Source organism: Budorcas taxicolor, chromosome 12 (assembly GCF_023091745.1).
Source record: "Budorcas taxicolor isolate Tak-1 chromosome 12, Takin1.1, whole genome shotgun sequence".
Classification (NCBI taxonomy): domain Eukaryota; kingdom Metazoa; phylum Chordata; class Mammalia; order Artiodactyla; family Bovidae; genus Budorcas; species Budorcas taxicolor.
Window position 1 is genome coordinate 26,052,867 of NC_068921.1, and position 21,493 is coordinate 26,074,359.

The 21,493-nt window shown below is 39.0% G+C and overlaps 1 protein-coding gene across 1 annotated transcript in view; it reads right to left on the reverse strand.

Moving 5' to 3' along the window:
• Positions 1–21,493, reverse strand: part of NBEA (neurobeachin) — a 667,766-nt gene that overhangs the window by 219,202 nt on the left and 427,071 nt on the right. The window contains exon 41 of the mRNA XM_052650319.1: positions 595–731. Within this exon, the coding sequence (XP_052506279.1) occupies positions 595–731 (137 nt within the window). The remainder of the gene's footprint in view (positions 1–594; positions 732–21,493) is intronic.

The window sequence follows — 21,493 nt, forward strand, 5'->3', positions numbered from 1 at the left end:
GAAGACCTCATCTTTAAACATCTGAGCACAATACATACTATGTATACAGATTTTAAAGCAACGCTTCTCAGAGAATCAATTTCTCTTCTTAAATTCACATATAAAACTCATTCTTATTTCAGGAGATGAAAACTGGATGTAATAATGGAGATGAATTTATATCTAAATGCCCCTCCACAGTTTTCTTACAATCTTTTAACAAACAGTGATTCATACTTCAATGTATACTTTTGGAAATTAAAAGTGACCTTAGTAAGAAATTCCATGAGCCCTTTCCCAGTCTTCCCAGAGAATCTGAGATGCTGTACCCCAGGGACTTGGGAGCAACTGGCTTCACTACCAAATTTGCCCAAATGCACACAAAGGCACTAGCACACAGAGACTGTTAAAATGTAATAACAGGATTTAAGATGGTTACTATATTCTCCAATCCCATAAAATAGAGCAAGTGTTATTTCATTCATTTCATTTTCTATGAGGAGGATGGGAATGTGCTCCCCTCCCCCACTGTCATTTAAAACCAAGCAAAACTGAAAACCACTTCCTGCCTGCCACAAAGCCACCAGTACAGCACACGGAATCATTTTAACTCACTTTTGTGTCGATCTTCTTGAAGGCAGGATCATCCTCATCTACCTCGAAGTAGATTTCGGTCGTGGTGATGGAGAGAGTTCCCTTGGCCACTACCACAGGAGCGATGAGCTGGGCAGGAGTGCTGAGAACCACTGGACCTGAAAGAAGAAGGCACCAGAGGAGTCAGGCTGTGCCTCTTTGCCCCTTGTCTGCTCCCTCCCGGAAGGGCACCTCAGGTTTTTAAACATGCACTGAAAAAAAGTGTCTATATTATGCGGCAAGCTCCTTTCATGTGAGATAGGTCTGCTTAGTTGTTACACATTACCTTATAATAACCAGACTGGAGATAAGTAATTCTACAAAAACCCAAGAGGTCACAAAATCGAATAAGTGACCCTCAGCAAGCAAGTTTGCAACCTCTGCCTAGAAATCCTACATAATTAGTGGGGCGCTGACATTAACCAACTTAAAGGTGCAGAATGACTCTCTAAGGCCCTGATTCTCCATTGAGCACGCACAGGCTTTCCGTTCGGAAGAGACCCTCTGGGCAGTCAGCACAGTCCCCAAAGACCAGCCAACGTGTAAATCCCGTCCACTGGGCAGCAGCGGCCCCCCAGGATGGGCGGGAGGATGTGAAGAGGTACAGGGTCTATTATGTAAATCCCACTGCACTAACGGGTTTGCATCTTGCAGGAAGGTATCCCCACGCGCAGAGCACATTGATATACTCGCAAAACGCGGACGTTAAATACATTGTTTATGCAGAAAAGCAGGAAAATTGTAGCAGTGATTTTTTTCTCACCTTGAATAAGCCAAACATTATGAAATTGTAAGACGACTGAACAAAACGATTCTCAGAAGAGCATCTGCAAAGTGCCCTTTCTCAACTTTGGGGACTAGAGAAACTAAGCTTCAGTAAAGAGATTTTTAGAAAGTGTGCCTACAAGGTGCTTACTTCCAATTCCTTCCATCTGAGTTAAAATCTAAAATTAAAAATGTCACGTATTAGAATATTAATTCAAAGAGGGAGGGGGTTACTTAACTGCCCCTTTAAGATTCCCCGTAGAGCGGGGACATTCTTCGCTCCCCTCAAGTCTGTACTTAAAATATACACTTAGAAAAAAAAAATGTATTTTTCGTTATTCTGTAGCCAGGGCTCATTATATTCCCTTATATCCCCGCAACCCCTCACCCCCAACCCGCCCTCTCCAGTACACACTTAGAGGAGTCACAGTAACAGTAGGGGAAAGGAATGAAAAGGTAGGTCCCCTGCGGCCGCTCAGGCCCGGGCCCCTCGCGAGCGGCGGCTCCTCGCGTGGAGACCCGTTCGCACCGCCGGAACAGCGGCGAGCAGGCCGGGCCTGCTCCCTGTCCGAGCGCGGGGACCGCGGCGGAGCCCACGACTCCAGGGAGCGGTACACGCCGAGTTCCCGACCGTCCTGCACAAAGCCGGGCATTTCTGCTACAGGAGGACCAGGGAGGAATCGGCCGGCTGTCGCGCTTAAAGGGCGGGGGGGTGGCTGTGGGGCAAACTGGGTGTCAGCCTGCATCCCGGTCGGGACCGCCCGCCCGGGGCGGGCTCACGAGGAGCCCCTGCTTTCACTCTGCTGCTTCCCAGCCCCTTCGAGCCCGCAGCCGGGGAGCCTGCCCGGCCCCGAGGCGCGCCGACTCCCGGCGCGGGTCTCGGGCGGGCAGCTTCCGCTGGGGCCGAGCGGAGTCGGGGGTCCGCCTTGGCTCCATAAGGTTTTTCTTTCCAAAGGGCGAGGCGGTCGATCTGAAGCGCCACTTTAAAGGCTCATCAATCTTAATCTAGGTTGCTCAAGTAATTATGCCCGAATCTCTTGTACGATTACAAGTGGATTTGGGTTTCTATTCCCCAGGCCCTCCTTTGTGTTTATTGGAGGGTCTGCGCGCGCGCTCCTCAGAAGCCCCCCGCGCTCCGGCCGGTTCGAACCGCTCCCTTAACCCTTAAGCCGCCGTGTCGCTCGTTTGGCGGCCACTCTTCGTACTTCTCTTCGGTAGAAATCTGGGAGGTTTACTCTTGACTGGGGCCAGATGAGAAAGGTGACCTGATTCACATCGGACACAGTGTCTTCCTACGCATCCTTGGGCCTTGATGAACCCTCAGCAAAGTCCTCATTCTAAACACGGAAAGCTACTGATCTCTGGTTTCATAGAATAGTCTGGTGTTTGGAGACGATGAATGGTCAAAAACATTAAAAATGGCGAACTGCTTCGTTCTCTTAAAAAACAGTTTAACACATCCAAACAAATTGGAAAAAAGGTAAAAATCATGATACCCGTTATTAAAACCACAGAAACTGATTGACCGAAATATACGGTATTATGAATTTTAAGTACACAATTCTGTGAACTTTTAACGGGGAACACATTTCCGCTACCTGTTTCTCTGCCTTTCTGAAAGGCGACTGCATTTCCTTTTGATTTTACTCCAAACGCGTTCTACTGAATTGGAATTTTTTTTCTGGGGGCGGGGGGGGGGGGCGGTTATAAAAGGGCTTCGAACTGGTCCTTCTTTAAGAAAGGCACTCATGAAATATTCAGCCTTAATAGTGTGTCATTTTTACCCCTGTCCTTTGGAAATCTCCAATTACAACTTCCAATTCCATAGCATGTTTAAGGAGCGCTGAGTCTTTTTGTTGTAGCCTTCAGGGAGCAAACCAGCCGCAGAGAGAACAGAGTTAATCCACTACAGCGATAACAGAGAGGGGATTATGTTTTAATCCCTTTTGGGGGAGCCTCTGGATTTTAGGGATCCGATATTAAAATGTTTACATAAGGCATGGTCACAAACCAGCACCCAGCATCTTCCAAGTGGAAGATCTGGTTATTTGGAAACCTTGGGTTCCTTTTCAAATAAAAATAGTTTAGAAAGGGCAACATGTCTAGACGTCAGAGACAGAGTGATGTGGCAGATTCTGTTCTAGAAGATCACTAGATACATAATTTCAATCTTCTGTTAGGTGTAGGGAACTGGGGACTGGATGTAGATCTATTCATGCTAATCAGTACTATGGCAATAAAAGGATCCATTATACCAAGGTCCTCAGGCACACACACAAGTAAAGTGATGGATATTAAAAGATAGTGAAACAAACGGGTGGAACCAAACCGCCCCCCTTTGTGTTGCTACACCCAGTGGTTTAAAATTCTACCATCGAAAGTGCTAACTAAAGGAAAAATAAATGTTACTTACCTTTTAGAATTGGCACTATAATGTCTAAGAGGTATTGATCCATTACTATTTGAGAGGACAGGGATATGACTTGCCATTAATTTAGATGCTAATTTAAAATCTGAACTAGAACAAAGATTACCCAAGCATAATGGAAACTCTTCAGAAGAATTAACTTCTCTTTAGAGCCATGGGATCTTTATTCAGTGGAGGGGTAGAGTAGAGTAGAAAATACATATGTTTTATATTTAGGAAGGGAACTATTCATCAAATATATATTTAAAAGTAGAATGTTAAAAACCACTTGTGGGTTTGGAGGATCTTACTGAGAACAAAATTCTAAGCCTAGAAGTCATGATACATCAACTTTTAAACGGAACTTTACCGTTTACACAGCTCTTTTACAGTTTTACTTAACTACTAGTTCAACAGTCTGGAGAAGGCAATGGCAACCCACTCCAGTACTCTTGCCTGGCAAATCCATGGACAGAGGAGCCTGGTGGGCTGCAGTCCATGGGGTCACAAAGAGTCGGACATGACTGAGCGACTTCACTTTCACTTTTCACTTTCATGTATTGGAGAAGGAAATGGCAACCCACTCTTGTTCTTGCCTGGAGAATCCCAGGGACGGGGTGGAGGGGGGGGGAGGGCCTGGTGGGCTGCCGTCTATGGGGTCGCACAGAGTCAGACACGACTGAAGCGACTTAGCGGCAGCAGCAGTTCAACAGTCACAATTTGGGAACTATGGATGTATCAATACCCTCCTGCCAAAAACCACCAGGAACACAACTGGAGTTGAGAAGGCGGTGCTAACTGCTCTCTGCTGTGAGGGAGGCAGGAAGGAACCATGAGATGACTAGGTGAGAGGGTGTCAGAAAGGACTTGCTGTAGGATCAGAGCTCTGGTTAAGTGATTTGGGGAAGGGTTCAAAGAAGCAGAGCTTTGCTCTGGATTAGGCTCTGTCACGGATTGGCGATAATTCTGTGATTGGATAGCTTAATAAATCTTACCTAGGACTAGACCTTCCCTGGTGGCTCAGATGGTAAAAACTTTGCAGTGTAGGAGACTGGGTTTCTATCCCTGGGTCAGGAAGATCCCTTTGAGAGGGAAATGGCAACCCACTACATAATTCTTACCTGGAGAATTCCATGGACAGAGGAGCCTGGTGGGCTACAGTCCATGGGTTCACAAAGAGTCGGACACAAATTAGTGACTAGACCTAGGCTAAAACTGTAATTGATAGAGAAGTAGCAGTCACTCCTATAAGGAGGAAAAGAGGATGTTAATGTTCAGGTAAGTTGTATAGAGTAATCTTGCTTTTGTCTGTGCTTAGACAAAATTATAGTGTTTTTTTTGCCTCATATCATCATGTGGACTTGTCTGATGCTGGTGTTCTGTGAGGTTGTTTATGTCCAACAGGAGAACACCATGACGGAGCTGTGAGCCCCAGGCCAGCTCCCAGTGATCCTGAGGCCTCCTTGTAAGGGTCAGGCCAGTTTCCTGAGGTCAGAGGCTCCTTTTCTCTTCCTCGGATTTAGGAATTAATCATTTTTTTAAGGGAGAGAGTCAACAGCATTCTAGCTATTAAAAGTCAATTATGGTGATTAAATTCTCAAACTGCTAAAATTCTTACAAGCTTCAATATAAAGCAAGACAAAGAATATATATATATATTATAGGGACAAGGAGTTGAAATTCAATTAAAATTGGCATCATTACAATTACTTGATGACTTTTAGTTGGCAAAAAATATACTTAGTGTACATGAAATTATGATGTATTTTAGAGTCACTTGAATATTTTCTGAACTTAGTTTAATATTAATAAATGTTTTATTAGCTATATGGATTTACTCCAACCTCAATTACTCTGAAACCACATGTTCAGTTTGCTGCTGGAACACGTAAAAGACCATTATTTGGGGATAATAAGCATTGACTAATCTTTGAAAAATTACTAAACTTACAGTCCTGCATTATTTAGAAGAAGTAAAACTAATGTGAGATTCTTTATGTTTAGTGGAAAAGGATATCATTCCAGAAAAGTTTAGCACAAAAATATAGTATGTAAAATTTTACAAACACTTCTATAGTGAGAATTGAATTTGTAGGAAAATAACTCACGGCAGGAGTGACCGAGCATATCTAAAATATTTATTGCTGCTTTGAACTAATTTTTAAGTAGGGCACTGCCAATGTAAAGGAATGTTACACCATAGGATTACATGAATGAAATGTTTAATCTCAAAGCAACTGAAGACTATGAGAATATGAGAAAGCTGGAACTTTGTTTTGGAATCCTAGGAAAACTTTAACCATTAAGAAAATGGAGGTGTTTGTGTATGTGCCTAAGGGCGAGGGCAATTAGGGGTGAATGCTGCAGAAGATCTGAGTTTCCTACTACCCAGAGTAGCTTCCTGGGTTTCAAGCATTTGAAATGCTGCAGAAAAAAAGGAAAGTAACAAAATGTCTACCAGTGACGCTTTTCTTTCTATGCAGAAAATATTGATAGTGGTCCAAATATATTACCAGAGTAATGATGCTCTGAGATTTCTCAAAAACTTTTCTTGCAGTGAAAAGAATTCCAGAGTATTTTTGCTTAAATCAGGAAAATATAAGTTGAGCAACTCATAGCATACATAACCCAAGAATAATAAATTGCATTCCAGCCTTATCACCTCCTTCCTTAACACACACACACACACTCCCCACACTACCGATTATGAACACTCTATAAATCCAAATTTTATACAAAACTCACTGTACCCAAGAAATGGCCTCTTTGTGCTCTTTGGTGACTTTTTGAACATAAGTGAAAGTCACTCAGTTGTGTCCGACTCTTTGTGACCCTATGGACTATACAGTCCATGGAATTCTCCAGGCCAGGATACTGGCATGGGTAGCTGTTCTCTTCTCCAGAGGATCTTTCTAACCCAGGGACTGAACCTAGGTCTCCCGCATTGCAGGCGGATTCTTTACCAGATGAGCCACCAGGGAAGCAAACCTAATCTATCCTTAAATTTTGAACATAATCTATCCATAAATTGAGATGAACAATAACCAAACATCCTGCTGTGCAGTGTCTTCCTTAGATTGTTACTGTGTAAAATGAGACAGATGCTTCAGATTACACATGAATCTTTTCAGACGTGAGCAAACCTACTTCTGGTAAAACTCAGCTTACCAGAGTCTGAAGCAGAAACAGAAACAATGGAGCCCTCTATGTAAGATAAACTGAAGACTGCATTTTAACAAAATATCTACTCACCATGGTAGAACATATATCTAAAATCCCATTTAATGTGTTTATAATAAATAATTTTATAAGTCCTAAGAGATAATCTGATAGGCCTTAACTTTAGTTAACCTATCATTTATGTTTGTGATTCTTTTGTAGAGCAGATAATTCTTTAAGTGAAAATGAAACCAACAAAAACCAGTGCATTTTTGGCAAAGACAACTCTACAGAAGAAACAGCTTACAAAGCATACATACTCTAAGTAAAATATTCCTGAATTATTTCCCAGCATAAACGTATACTAAAAAGCAGTGACAATTTCAGTGTTTGTGGGTGATAATTTGCTCTCCCTTTTGATTCACAAGGTGAGCCAGCTGAGAACTGTGATTCTAGTTATATCACATTCAGTACAACATATGGAATTCATTCTTCTGTTTCTGGAAGGGTACTGACTCTTTTATGGTACTAGGATATCATTTAATGATCAAGAAGAGTAACTTCCTACTAGATTGGATGAGTGAATAAACTGGGGGACATGATTTAAATCTACTGGACCAGGAGGACTAAGTCTTCGCACCCCTTGGTTGGAGGACTGACTTGTTTTTACTTTTTCACAGTTTCCTGGGCACATCTTTATTGCAGCACTTGTAATGCATCAAATGTCTGCATTTAGAAGGCTGTTTCTCCCATTTGGCATAAGCTACTTGAAGACAAGGGAATTACTTTCTCTCAACTGAATACAGAAAATGATATACATCTTTGTTGCATTTATATATCAGAGTAAAATGGTCAATTAAAATAACAGATTACATCTTTTATATTTTTCTGGAATTGATTTCAAGTTGTCCTTTAAAAATATGCTAGACTTTGCATTTTATAGAAGAGATCAATTTTAACATATGCTCAAATAGGAGTTAAAATGCAGCTGGTCATTCCAGCTATATATATATAACATGCATTCTATTATTTTTAAATGACATAATTTTATAACTGCCACATTTTCCCCAGTATGTAAGTTGTCTTCTCTTTGTAAATTAAATACTGAGACAAATGTTGAACTCATTTAATTCATTCATTCATGTACCTAACAAAAATTATTCAATTCAATTGTTCACTGTTTCAAGCACTGAGAGAATTCAGTAATGTATAAGGTGTGGCTCTTACCCACAAACTGCTTAAAATACATAGCAAAGATAAGAAATATATAGGAATAAGTATGGAATAAGGGAGAAAGAGTTTACCTAAGCATTGTTAAAGCACTTGACGTGTATGAATCTCATTTGTTCCTATAACACACCAGCAGATAGGTACAGCTATGATTTCCATTTTACAGAGAGAAAATGAGACTGGGAGCTGAAGCAACTTAGGGAAGGTCACTCAACTTGGAAAGGGCAGAGACATGATTCAAACCTGGTGACCTGACTCCAGGGTATTTACCGGTAAGTATACTGGCTCCCGGGCTTCCCTGATAGTTCAGCTGGTAAAGAATCCACCCACAATGCAGGGGACCCCAGTTCATTTCCTGGGTTGGGAAGATCCCCTGGAGAAGGGACAGGCTACGCACTCCAGTATTCTTGGGCTTCCCTGGTGGCTCAGACAGTAAAGAATCCTCCTACAACGCAGGGAGACCTGCGTTTGATCCCTGGGTGGGGAAGATCCCCTGGAGGAGAGCACAGCAACCCATTCCAGTATTCCTGCCTGGAGAATCCCCATGGACAGAAGAGCCTGGTGGGCTACAGTCCATAGGGTTGCAGAGAGTCGGACTGACTGAAGCGACTTAGCATGGCACGGCAAGGCATACAGCCTCCCACTAAGAGCAGAACATAAAAATAATAAAAATCCTATAGACAGTCATCGAACTGTAAGATTTCCAGTCTCTTGGGGAGGATATGGTAGGGGCCAGGTGAGGCAGTGAACTGAAGTGAGTTGTGATGGATGGATGGGTAGGATTCTGACAGGTGGATGTACAGGGAAGAGTGTGTAAGCAGGAAGAATTTGAACAAATAGGGCAGAATACGCACAGGAGAAAATCAGATGGGACAGCAATTAATAGATGTGAAGGGGAACAGTGCCTGATGAGACTGAAAAAATATATGTAGCCTTGAATGTCGTATTTTTTAGGTTAAGGATCCAAAGCTCAGGTATCACAGTGTGGAGCAGTGGTGTCTGTCCTTTTTTGAGCTCATGCATCTCTTGAAGATGATTAAATATTTGGTCCCTTCCTAGAAAAATCCACATATGAACATTCATCCATCCTGACTGCATAAAAGTGAAGTACTCATATTTTGCAGAAAATAAAATTTGGTTATTTATCTTGATGTCCTCCTCTATCTAAAGATCTTTCTGCCTCTGTATTTTTTCTCCAGAAAAAAACTGCTCATCCTCAACTTGAACTTTCATACTGTTCAAGTCAGGTAGGTACTCTCTCCACCTGGCTATCGGTCCTACCCTCCCCCACTTCTGCTTCTCTCTTATCTTGGTTTCCTCTCTTTAAACCAGTTTTTACCTCTTGGTTCATCACTCCCATTTACCCTCCCCCACTTCTGCTTCTCTCTTATCTTGGTTTCCTCTCTTTAAACCAGTTTTTACCTCTTGGTTCATCACTCCCATTTACTCCTTTTGGCTTCACCCTCATCCTCTACTTAGGCCAAGGTGTTAGGGACCTACATGTTAATTAAAATGGTAAAGACTTGGAAAAGTCCTTCCATTCATTAAAAAAAATAAAAAAGAAAACACAATCTGTGTAACATTTTATTTTTAAACCCAGAATTTCCCAAATATATTTAACTATATATTTTCTTTTTAGCATATTTCAAAATAACTGTGTTCCAAGGAATATCAGTTTAAAAATTACTGAGTCAGAGTTCCTTGATTTCTGAAGTATATTACAAACAAAACTCATGCTATTGCACTTTATAGAGAGTTTTTTTTAAAAAAACAAATTGAAGTTTGTGGCAATCTTGCATACAGAAACTCTTATCAGCACCAATTTTTCCAACAGCATTTGTGCACTTCAAGTCTGAGTGTCATCTTTTGGTAATTCTCATAATATTTCAACCTTTTTCATTATCATTATATTTGTTACAGTGATGTATGACCAGTGATCCTTGATATTACTACTGTAATTGCTTTTAGCCACCATGAACCCCACCAAGATTGTTAACCCTAGTGACAAATGTTGTGTTTCTTCTGACTGTTCCATTGACCAGTGCATTCTCTGGGTCTCTCTGTTCTCTGAGACACAACAATATTGAAATTAGGCCAATTAATAACCCTACATTGGCCTTGAAGTGTTCAAGTGAAAGAATCAGTCATAGGTCTCTAACTTAAAATCAAATGCTAGAAATGATTAAGCTTAGTGAGGAAGACATGCTGAAAGCAGAGATAGGTCAAAAGCTATTCCTCTTGTGCCAAAGAGTTAGCCAAGTTGTGAATGCAAAGGAAAAGTTCTTGAAGGAAATTAAAAGTGCTACATCAGTGAACACATGAATGATAAAAAAGGAAACATCTTTATTGCTGATTGGAGAAAGTTTGAGTGATCTGGATAGAAGATCAAAACAACTACAACTTTCCCTTAAGCCAAAGTCTAACCCAAAGATGCTAACTCTCTTTAATTCTATGAAGGCTGAGAGAGGAGGTGAAGAACTTTTCCAGAAAAGTCTGAAGCTAGTAGTGGCTGAATCATGAGGTTTAAGGAAAGAAGCTATCTCTATAATATACAAGTAAAAAGTGAAGCAGCAAGTGCTAATGTAGAAGTTGCATCAAGTTTTCTAGAAGATCTAGCCAAGATATTTAATTCAGTATCTTGAACAACAGATTTTTTTTTTTAATGTAGATGAAAAATGACCTTCTATTGGAAGAGGATGCCATCCTTCTAGGACTTTCAAAGCCAGAAGCTTCGAAGAACAGGTTGACTCTTGTTAGGGTCTAAAGCAGCTGATGACTTTAGGTTGAAACCAATGCGAATTTGCCATTCTGAAAATCCTAGGGCCGTTAAGAATTATGCTGAAACTATTCTGTCTGTGATCCGTAAAATGAACTAATGAAGCCTGGATGACAGCACATCTGTTGACAACCTGGTTTGCTGAATATTTTAAGCCCACTGTTGAGACATACTGCTCAGCAAAAAAATTCCTTTCAAATTATTTCTGCTCCTTGACAATCTACCTGGTTACCCAAGAGCTCTGAAGGAGATGTACAAGGAGACTGATGCTGTTTTCAAGCCTTCTAACATAATGTCTGTTCTGCAGCCCATGGATCAGGGAGCTGTTTTGACTTTCAAGTCTTTGTAAGAAGTACATTTCATAAGACTACAGCTGACATAATAGTGATTCCTCTTATGGATTTGGGCAAGGTACTTTGAAAACTTTCTCGAAAAGATTCACCATTCTAGATGCTATTAAGGTTTCTGATTCATGGGAACAGATAAAAATGTCAACAGGTGTTTAGAAGAAGTTGATTCCAACCCTCATGGATGACTTTGAGGTGTTCAAGACTTCACTGGAGAAAATAATTGTAGATGTGGTAAATACAGCAAGAGAACTAGAATGAGAAGTGGAGCCTGAAGATGTGACTGCAGTGCTGCCATCTCATGATAAAACCTGAACAGTTGAGGAATTGTTTCATATAGATAATAAGCAAAGAAACTGGTTTCTTGAGATGGAATCTACTGCCTGTGAAGTTGCTGTGAAGACTGTGGAAACGACAACAAAGGACTAAGAATGGCACACAAGGACTTCCTTGGTGATCCAGTGGCTGAGACTCCACGTTCCTAGTGCAGAGAGCCCAGTTCGGTCCCTGGTCAGAGAACTAGATCCCACATGCCACAACTAAGACTCGGCCCAGCCAAGTAAATAAATACATACATACATTAAAAAAAAGAATGGTACGTAAACTTAGCTGATAAAGCAGTGGTGGGGTTTGAGAAGACAAAGCTCAGTTTTAAAAGATTCTGTTGTGGGCAAATGTGATCATATAGCATTGCATGCTACAGAGAAATCATTTGTGAAAGGAAGAGTCAATCCATGTGGCAAACTTCACTGTGGTCTTATGTGAAGAAATTGCCACAGACACTCCTGCTTTCAGCAGCCACCACCTCAGTCAGTCAGCAGCCATCACATAGAGGCAAGACCCTCCACCAGCAAAAAGATTATGACTAGCTGAAGGCTCAGATGATGATGGCTGACGTTTTTTAACAATATAATATTTAGAAATTAAGATATTTTCACTTTTTTAGACACAATGCTATAGAACACTTAACAGACTATAGTATAATTTAACATTAAACATAACTTATGCACTAGGAAAACAAAAAATCACGTGACTTATCTACTCCAATACTCGCTTTGTGGAACGGAACCTACAGATCTCCCAGGTGTGCCTGTACTCTCTCCTGTTCTCCTTCTGCCTGACCTCCTTCTTGGTATCCCTGAGATGCTGTCCTTTTTTGGCCAATTAAACCTTATTGTTCCACAGGGGATCTGACTTTGGGCAGCTGCTCTTCTCTTTATCTATTCTTACTTTCCTTGGGTGATCTCAGAGGTTTAAATTATGAACTCTATGCTCAACTTGGCTCTCAAATTTCAAAACTTCATATATATTAGAAAAACTCAGATATCCAACAGACCAGGATGACCAGTCATTTTCATTTCCCTTTCCCCTAAAGCCCTGCATCTTTACATTCCCAAACACATTTAATAGCTTCTAGATAATGTCTTCTCCCAGGCCAGATTCCCAACATTCCTACTCCTCACAACTGATTAATTATCATGGTCCCTCACATCTGACCTCCTCAGTGTTGTCTGAAGCTGCCCCCTTCTCTTTCTTCTACCACCAATTGAGTTCAAGCTTTCATTACCTCTGATGTGGGCAACAAGAGCCTCTTACCTCAAGTCTAGACATCCTAAAATCATAATCAGCACAGTGGCCTGAGTAATTTTTAAAAAATTAATTAGTTCTTTCCATTGCTATGCTTAAAAATCATTATTATCTCACTGTAGCCTTTAGGGTAAAATATAGGGTCCTCATGGCACAAAATACACCACCTGTAACCCTGTCAATCTCAGCTTCAGAGATTTCTGCCTCATACTTCGACCTGAATAACTGAGAACTAGGGTAGTTTCACAGAGAAGGTGATATTTTAGCATATGATGTTTACACATTGTCTATAAAAACTCCAAATTTTTACTTATGATTCCAGACTCAAAACAGGAAACATCCATTCTAGGAAGGCTTTCCAGAATACACATGGTAGTCAAAGGCCCTGTTTTGTGTTATCATGGCTTTCTTTGTATATCTAGGACTTTAAAAAATTTTTATTCCATTATCTGTTCTCCCACTACACTGTAAACTCTTTGAAACTTTGGAACTTTAATCATGTGTCTTTTTACCCCAAATACCCACCACAATGTCTTACACACAGTATATGTTGAATATTTTATATTTGTTTTGGTTGGATAACCACATCCAACCTGGGTCAAGACAGGATCTGACAACAGAGAATAAGGACTCAAATAAATAGGTCCTTCCAGCTCTTATCTTCATTGTGTGCGATGAATTTTGACATTTTCTATTTGAATCTTTTCTATTTCATTTACAAATAACACTGGTAATAGTTCAAGTAATTGATTTGCTAACCCATCAATAGGTTATAACTTAGGATTAAAAAAAGAAAACAGTGATGTAGTAGATGAACAAGGGCTTTTGGTGAAAGAAGAATGGGTTCACTTCTTGGCCCACTTATTTGCTATGTGATCATAAACACCCCAAAGTCTGACCCTAAGTTTACACATCTTAGAATGAACTGTAATACCTAATTCATAGAGTTGTGAAGTTTTCAGCCTGTAGGGGCTGTTTTCTCTCAATAAATGCAAATTCTGTCTCCTGGCATCATCTGCCCATCTGCACTTACTCTTTACTGCTTAACTAGCTCAACCTCTCCCCACGCCCTGAAAACTGCCCGGTGAATACAGACTTATCCACACAATCCATTCTTAGATGCAAGATTTATTTGTGTGTGTGTGTGTGTGTGTGTGAATGTGTGTGAGTGTGTGTGTGAGAGAGAGAGAGAAAGAGAAAGATTTTATTTTTTTACACTTCTTATTTTGTACTAGGGTATAGCTGATTAACAATGTCATGATAGTTTCAGGTGAAAAGTGAAGGGACTCAGCCATACTTTTTAAGAAAGTTTTCCTGATATTTGGTTCTTAAGGTTCCTATTTTAGATACAAATTGAACATATTTAGCTGCTTCATCTGCTAAAAATAAATTTAGCTGTTTCATCTTCTAAAAATGAAGGGAAAATTCAACAGAACTTTTCAACAAAAAAACACATAAAACATTACTATCAATCCTCTTTTGATCAATAAAACTGCCTAAACATTTTGTCTGGAAAGAAGATATTTAAGACTCTACACAGGGACATCACCAGATGGTCAACACTGAAATTAGATTCATATATTTTTTGCAGCCAAAGATGGAGAAGCTCTATACAGTCAGCAAAAATAAGACTGGGAGCTGACTGTGGCTCAGATCATGAACTCCTTATTGCCAAATTCAGACTTATTGAAGAAAGTAGGGAAAACTGCTAGACCATTTAGGTATGACCTAAATCAAATCCCTTATGATTATACAGTGGAAGTGAGAAATAGATTTAAGGGCCTAGATCTGATAGACAAGAGTGCCTGATGAACTATGGAATGAGGTTCTGACATTGTACAGGAGACAGGGATCAAGACCATCCCCATAGAAAAGAAAAGCAAAATGGCTCTCTGGGGAGGCCTTACAAATAGCTGTGAAAAGAAGAGAAGCAAAAAGCAAAGGAGAAAAGGAAAGATATAAGCATCTGAATGCCGAGTTTCAAAGAACAGCAAGAAGAGATAAGAAAGCCTTCTCCAGCGATCAATGCAAAGAAATAGAGGACAAGAACAGAATGGGAAAGACTATAGAGATCTCTTCAAGAAAATTAGAGATACCAAGGGAACATTTCATGCAAAGATGGGCTCGATAAAGGACAGAAATGGTATGGACCTAACAGAAGCAGAAGATATTAAGAGGAGGTGGCAAGAATACACAGAAGAATTGTACAGAAAAGATCTTCATGACCCAGATAATCACGATGGTGTGATCACTCACCTAGACCCAGACATCCTGGAATGTGAAGTCAAGTGGGCCTTAGAAAGCATCACTATGAACAAAGCTAGTGGAGGTGATGGCATTCCAGTTGAGCTGTTTCAAATCCTGAAAGATGATGCTGTGGAAGTGCTGCACTCAGTATGCCAGCAAATTTGGAAAACTCAGCAGTGGCCACAGGACTGGAAAAGGTCAGTTTTCATTCCAATCCTGAAGAAAGGTAATGCCAAAGAATGCTCAAACTACCGAACAATTGCACTCATCTCGCACGCTAGTAAAGTAATGCTCAAAATTCTCCAAGCTAGGCTTCAGCAATACATGAACTGTGAACTTCCAGATGTTCAAGCTGGTTTTAGAAAAGGCAGAGGAACCAGAGATCAAATTGCCAACATCTGCTGGATCATTGAAAAAGCAAGAGAGTTCCAGAAAAACATCTATTTCTGCTTTATTGACTATGCCAAAGTCTTTGACTGTGTGGATCACAAGAAACTGTGGAAAATTCTGAAAGAGATGGGAATACCACACCACCTGACCTGCCTCTTGAGAAATCTGTATGCAGGTCAGGAAGCAACAGTTAGAACTGGACATGGAACAACAGACAGGTTCCAAATAGGAAAAGAAGTACGTCAAGGCAGTATACTGTCACCCTGCTTATTTAACTTCTATGCAGAGTACATCATGAGACACGCTGGACTGGAAGAAACACAAGCTGGAATCAAGATTGCCGGGAGAAATATCAATCACCTCAGATATGCAAATGATACCACCCTTATGGCAGAAAGTGAAGAGGAGCTAAAAAGCCTCTTGATGAAAGTGAAAGAGGAGAGTGAAAAAGTTGGCTTAAAACTCAACATTCAGAAATCTAAGATCATGGCATCCGGTCCCATCACTTCATGGGAAATAGATGGGGAAACAGTGGAAACAGTGTCAGACTTTATTTTTCTGGGCTCCAAAATCACTGCAGATGGTGACTGCAGCCATGAAATTAAAAGACGCTTACTCCTTGGAAGAAAAGTTATGACCGACCTAGACAGCATATTCAAAAGCAGAGACATTACTTTGCTGACTAAGGTCCGTCTAATCAAGGCTATGGTTTTTCCTGTGGTCATGTATGGATGTAAGAGTTGGACTGTGAAGAAGGCTGAGTGCCAAATAATTGATGCTTTTGAACTGTGGTGTTGGAGAAGACTCTTGAGAGTCCCTTGGACTGCAAGGAGATCCAACCAGTCCATTCTGAAGGAGATCAGCCCTGGGATTTCTTTGGAAGGAATGATGCTAAAGCTGAAACTCCAGTACTTTGGCCACCTCATGCGAAGAGTTGACTCATTGGAAAAGACTCTGATGCTGGGAGGGATTGGAGGCAGGAGGAGAAGGGGACGACAGAGGATGAGATGGCTGGATGGCATCACTGACTCGATCGACGTGGGTCTGAGTGAACTCTGGGAGTTGGTGATGGACAGGGAGGCCTGGCGTGCTGCGATTCATGGGGTCGCAAAGAGTCGGACACAACTGAGCCACTGAACTGAACTGAACTGAGCCAGCAAATTCTGTCTGACTTTCTCTTCTTTTTTGCTGATAAAAAGTTCTAGATTTATATTTTATTGGACTGATGCCTGAACTGATGGAGCAGATTCTACTGGAATAACTACATATAAATGGATTTCCATGTAAAAACTTATTCTTAGTGCTATTTATGTTGGAGATCCTTCTGCAGGCTGTGACTCTGGCTCCGAAGCACTAAGTCACTGAAGCAAAATAATTAAATCAATTAAATATTTTCAGTATGCAGAAAGACTTTTTATATGGCACTGTTCTAAATGTGGGGGCAAAATCAGTTTTTCACCAAATTGTGAATTAGTGCCAAATTCTTTCAGAGGGAGCACAGAACACTCTGGAATGAGGCAGTGACACCATAATGAAACCTCACCCCTTCCTCTTCTTCAATTAACTAAAATCCACAGTCTCAGTTTTGTTATCTTACACTGTTTTTCTCCAAGTGTAACAAACGTGGTGACCCCTACATTTTCAAGAAGTGAATAAAATTCACTCATTCGTATACTGTTTTTAAAAAAAATCATGGCATATGAAACATTAGCTTCCTAGGAGAGAGATGGTTGATTGGTACTTGAGTTGAGTTGCAAGCTACCCCTATTTTGCATGTTAGTGGTATAGTTTAACTATAGTTTATAGTTTAACTATAAATCTGAAAGAGATTACTTTGTGGGATACTCTCCATACAGCACAAACAGTAAAAAATAAAAATAGGTCTCATCTAAAATGCTTTATTAGAAAGAAAGAGACATCATCACTGTGGTCTTGAAAGATCTGCAGCATAACAATGAAACGCTTATTCTTAAAATTTAAAAAAAAGCGAGAAAATTATATATGATTGGAATCATGGTTTATGTGTAATAAACATAGTTGAATTATGTCCTTTTATATTTTAAATTTACAGAATTTGATTGGTGGGATGTCATTACAGTTAAAAGTACCTTAAAAGTGTTTTTATAGACTACAGAATCCATGGTTGGAGGAGACAGATACTTTGGCAGATAAAGAAAGATGGATATAGCATAATGTTTGCAGGCTCTAAAATGGCCATGGAGACACTAAAAATAATGAAGAAAGGCTAAGAAGGATAGATATTCAAGGTGAAGCTTTCACTGATTTTCACAACTTTTCAACTGAATTTAAAAATTAACTTAGAAGTTAAAATATTTTAGCTTTGGTAAGAAATAAGCATATGTTAACACTGTCTCTAAGATCTTTGTGAATTCTGTGTTTGAAACTGAACACGAACCCTTTGGGTATACTATTTATGACTGCAAAGCAACCTTCTAATTCAAAGAGAGAAAAAAAGACTTACAAAGACTCATAAGGCTTTTTCAACATCAAATAGCTTTTACTAAACAACATTTTGATGAGTTAAGTGTGACTGAGTCAGGGACATATGGATTAAATTTCCCTTAAAATACACATGGGTTTAAAAATTAAGGAAAGAATCCTGAGCAAAAAATAATGCTTTTCAGAGAATCTAGCATGTTTAAAAACTATTATCCTCTAAATACAAATATCAGGTTGTATTTGTATTTACTCTAGTCTAGTTAGACTTTGTAATTAAAACTACTTAATTATAAATGCCAGAGATTTTAAAAAAATTAGTTCTGTCAGGAAAAGAATCTTCATTAATTCTATTTGATTTGAGTTGTGTGGAATAGTTAGGCCTAACTCAAGCAGACAAGATCTGAGTCAGAGTTTATCTCCATCTATGAAACACTGACCTTGTATTCATGTACAGTACTTACTCTCTTATTGCATTAGACAATTACAATATTTTTTTTTCCTGTGATTTCAGCTCATACTCTTTTTTTCTTATTTAAATAACATTTCCTTGAAAAAAAGTCTTAGGTTTAGAATTCTGTTGTTCCTTTCATTTCATTATTATAATTGTCTAGAATCTTGAGTTCTTCCTTCTTGTTTGCCCTATATTTTGCTTTACCTTCCTTTCTTAGCTCAGTTTTTAGGTAACCTTCACTTGCTATATAAACAGCTTTGTCTCTGGGTGCTGAACATTCCAAGTTAGAACATTTAAAGGCCTAATTATCTCTCTGATCATCTTAACTGTCTACTTTCACTTAACTAGGGTAGATATACTTTATACCATAATTTCCTGGTTACTTGCTTTAGTGAAGAGTGGAAGTAGAACTAATTCTCCTGATGACTTTCTTCCCTATCAGTTTCTGAACCCCAGAGTTCTACACAGTCACTAAGTACTCAAAAGGTGTTAATAAGTAAGTAAATGAGTACATAAAATGCAGTCAAGTAGATTTAGGGAGGTAGGAATGGTCAAATTTAAAAAAATTTCTAAAAAATTGGTGTAGGGAGTCAACTGTACAATGACGGAAGATAATTAAAGTTGTGAAGGTGAGCACTTTATATGTATACAGATGTTGAATTATAATGCTGAATACCTGAAAATTTCATAATTAAAAAAACTCTAAGCAAGTTTCTCCCCTATTCACATTATTTGATAATTGCATTCATTTTGAATTGGTAGAACAAAGAGTGAAAGAAATGCAAACAATTTTACCAGTTAACAATGAGAAAAGCAGTCTGAACAACTACTGCCCAATAAACATCAGTGAAATTGCACTGGGAACTGTTATGAACATTAACGGTGAGTCATGTGAGGAAGGCAACTGTCATGTAGGAGAACCTCCCATTGACTACATTCTATTTCTCTTAGGTCTCCTACTTATGTCTATATTTTTTCTCAGTCTTAAATTCACATAATGTATTTCTTATAAATTTCAGATTCTTGACTTTGGTTAGAAAGTGTGTGTGTTTGTGTGCACCTGTGTGATTGTAAATCTACCACCTCACCACTTTGAAAACCTTCCCCCATAGAAAAATCCAACTCCTTACATTCTAACACTTCTTCCTCCTAATGCTAGTTCCCTGTACTAATTATAATTACTCTTTTAAAAATATTCAAAGCAACATTATAGTCCATTGGTTACAGGACATGTTTTCCATGTGGCAGAGAAAAACAATTTTTTGATTAAGAGTTCACAGTGGTATCTTGATGTTAAAAATGGTGGAACCTCAAGAAACATTTAGTTAAAGTGACATAATTCCTGGAAATTGGGATGGAACCAAGATTAGCTTAACTGTAGGTATTCTTACTTTGGAAAAGTCAAGTAATTATTTGAGTGACTAAATCAGTATGAATATATGATCTGATAATTCAAGCCCCAAACACTTAATTTCAATAGCTTAAAAGAAGTTTTATTTTGTCTCTTGATTTTGGTATAAATTATCCAGTAATTATCTCCGCTCTCCAGTTTACCTATAACGAACTTTTTCAATGGGAACATTTTAAGGGCAAGTAATTTTTTTAGACAATTTCCTCATGGTTCAAAAGTACAAGAGATATAGTTGCTAGTGTTACAGTCTAAAAGGAGGGACAAAACATACAGAAAAGCATCTGCAAAACAAGGCTTCAGTAATAAAGTATCTTGAGAATAATATAATCAAAATTTATGGGTTAGCTATAATAAGAAGATAGATAATAACCAGCACTGGGAAAAATGTGGAGAAATTGGACCCTTGCATACTGCTGACAGGAATATAAAATAATGCTGCCACTTTGGAAAGCAGTCTATCAGTTCCTCAAAAAGTTAAAAGTAACTATTTGACCCAACAATTCCATGTCTAGGTATACACCCAAGAGAAATAAAAGCACATGTTTGCATAAAATGTTGTAAATGAATATTCACAGCAGCATTGTTGTAATAGCCAAAAGATGAAAACAAACCCAATGTCCATAAACATTTGCTAAACAACGAAGGATGGATAAATAAAATGTGATACAGTCCAACAATGAAATATTATTCACAGTAAAAAAAGACATACACGTTACAACATGGATGAGCTTTAAAACATTATGATAACTAAAAGATACTAGTCACAAAAGACTTCATATTATATGATTCCATTGATATGAAATGTGCAGAATAAGCAAATGTATGGAGACAGAAAGCAGGTTAATGATCCTCTAGGGCTGTGGAGGGAAGATGAGAATTTTGGGAGGAATAGCCAAAGAGTATGAGATTTCTTCTTGGGGTGATGAAATGTTCTTAAATGGTGGTGATGGTTACGTAACTGTAAATATACAAAAATCATTAAAATCATTGTGCACTTTAAATGAGTCAATTGTATGGCAACAGAAAAGTTGCTGCCAAAAACTGTTATGGGAAGCTAAGATTGGCTAGCGAGTATTTCATAAAGTATTGTATTTAAGTAGGTATTAAAAAGGGTAGAGATTTTGATAGCAGGAGATAAGGGATGGTGTACTGCAGAGATGTATCAAGAACATTTTGGGTGGAAAGAGAAGTCTGAACATTGGTAATGTGGGCTTACAGAAAATCTTTTCAGTTATTTGACGTTAAGTATATGGGTGGATTGTTGGTAATAATAGCTTACATACACACAAAACATTTTTCTACCACTTACAGAGCTGATAAAGCATAAAGGACCATTGTCATTAACTCAGAATTCCCTAAATTAGCAAAATTACTAACATTTGGAAGTAATAATAAAGGAATCCATATGCATTATAATTCTATTATGTAAAATATTTCTATTGTTTTCCAGATATGTGACAGAATTACTACTCTAAAAAGAAATGAAATACATTTTATCAGTGGGAGAAAAGTCTTTCAATCAATTAAATCATTCACTTGTCAATTCACATAAATTTGAGTTAATTTTAAATTTTACCCAACAACTGTTTGAAGAAATAACTTGCCAAATTAAATTTCAGATGAAAATAAATGAGATTTTAGACTAAAATCA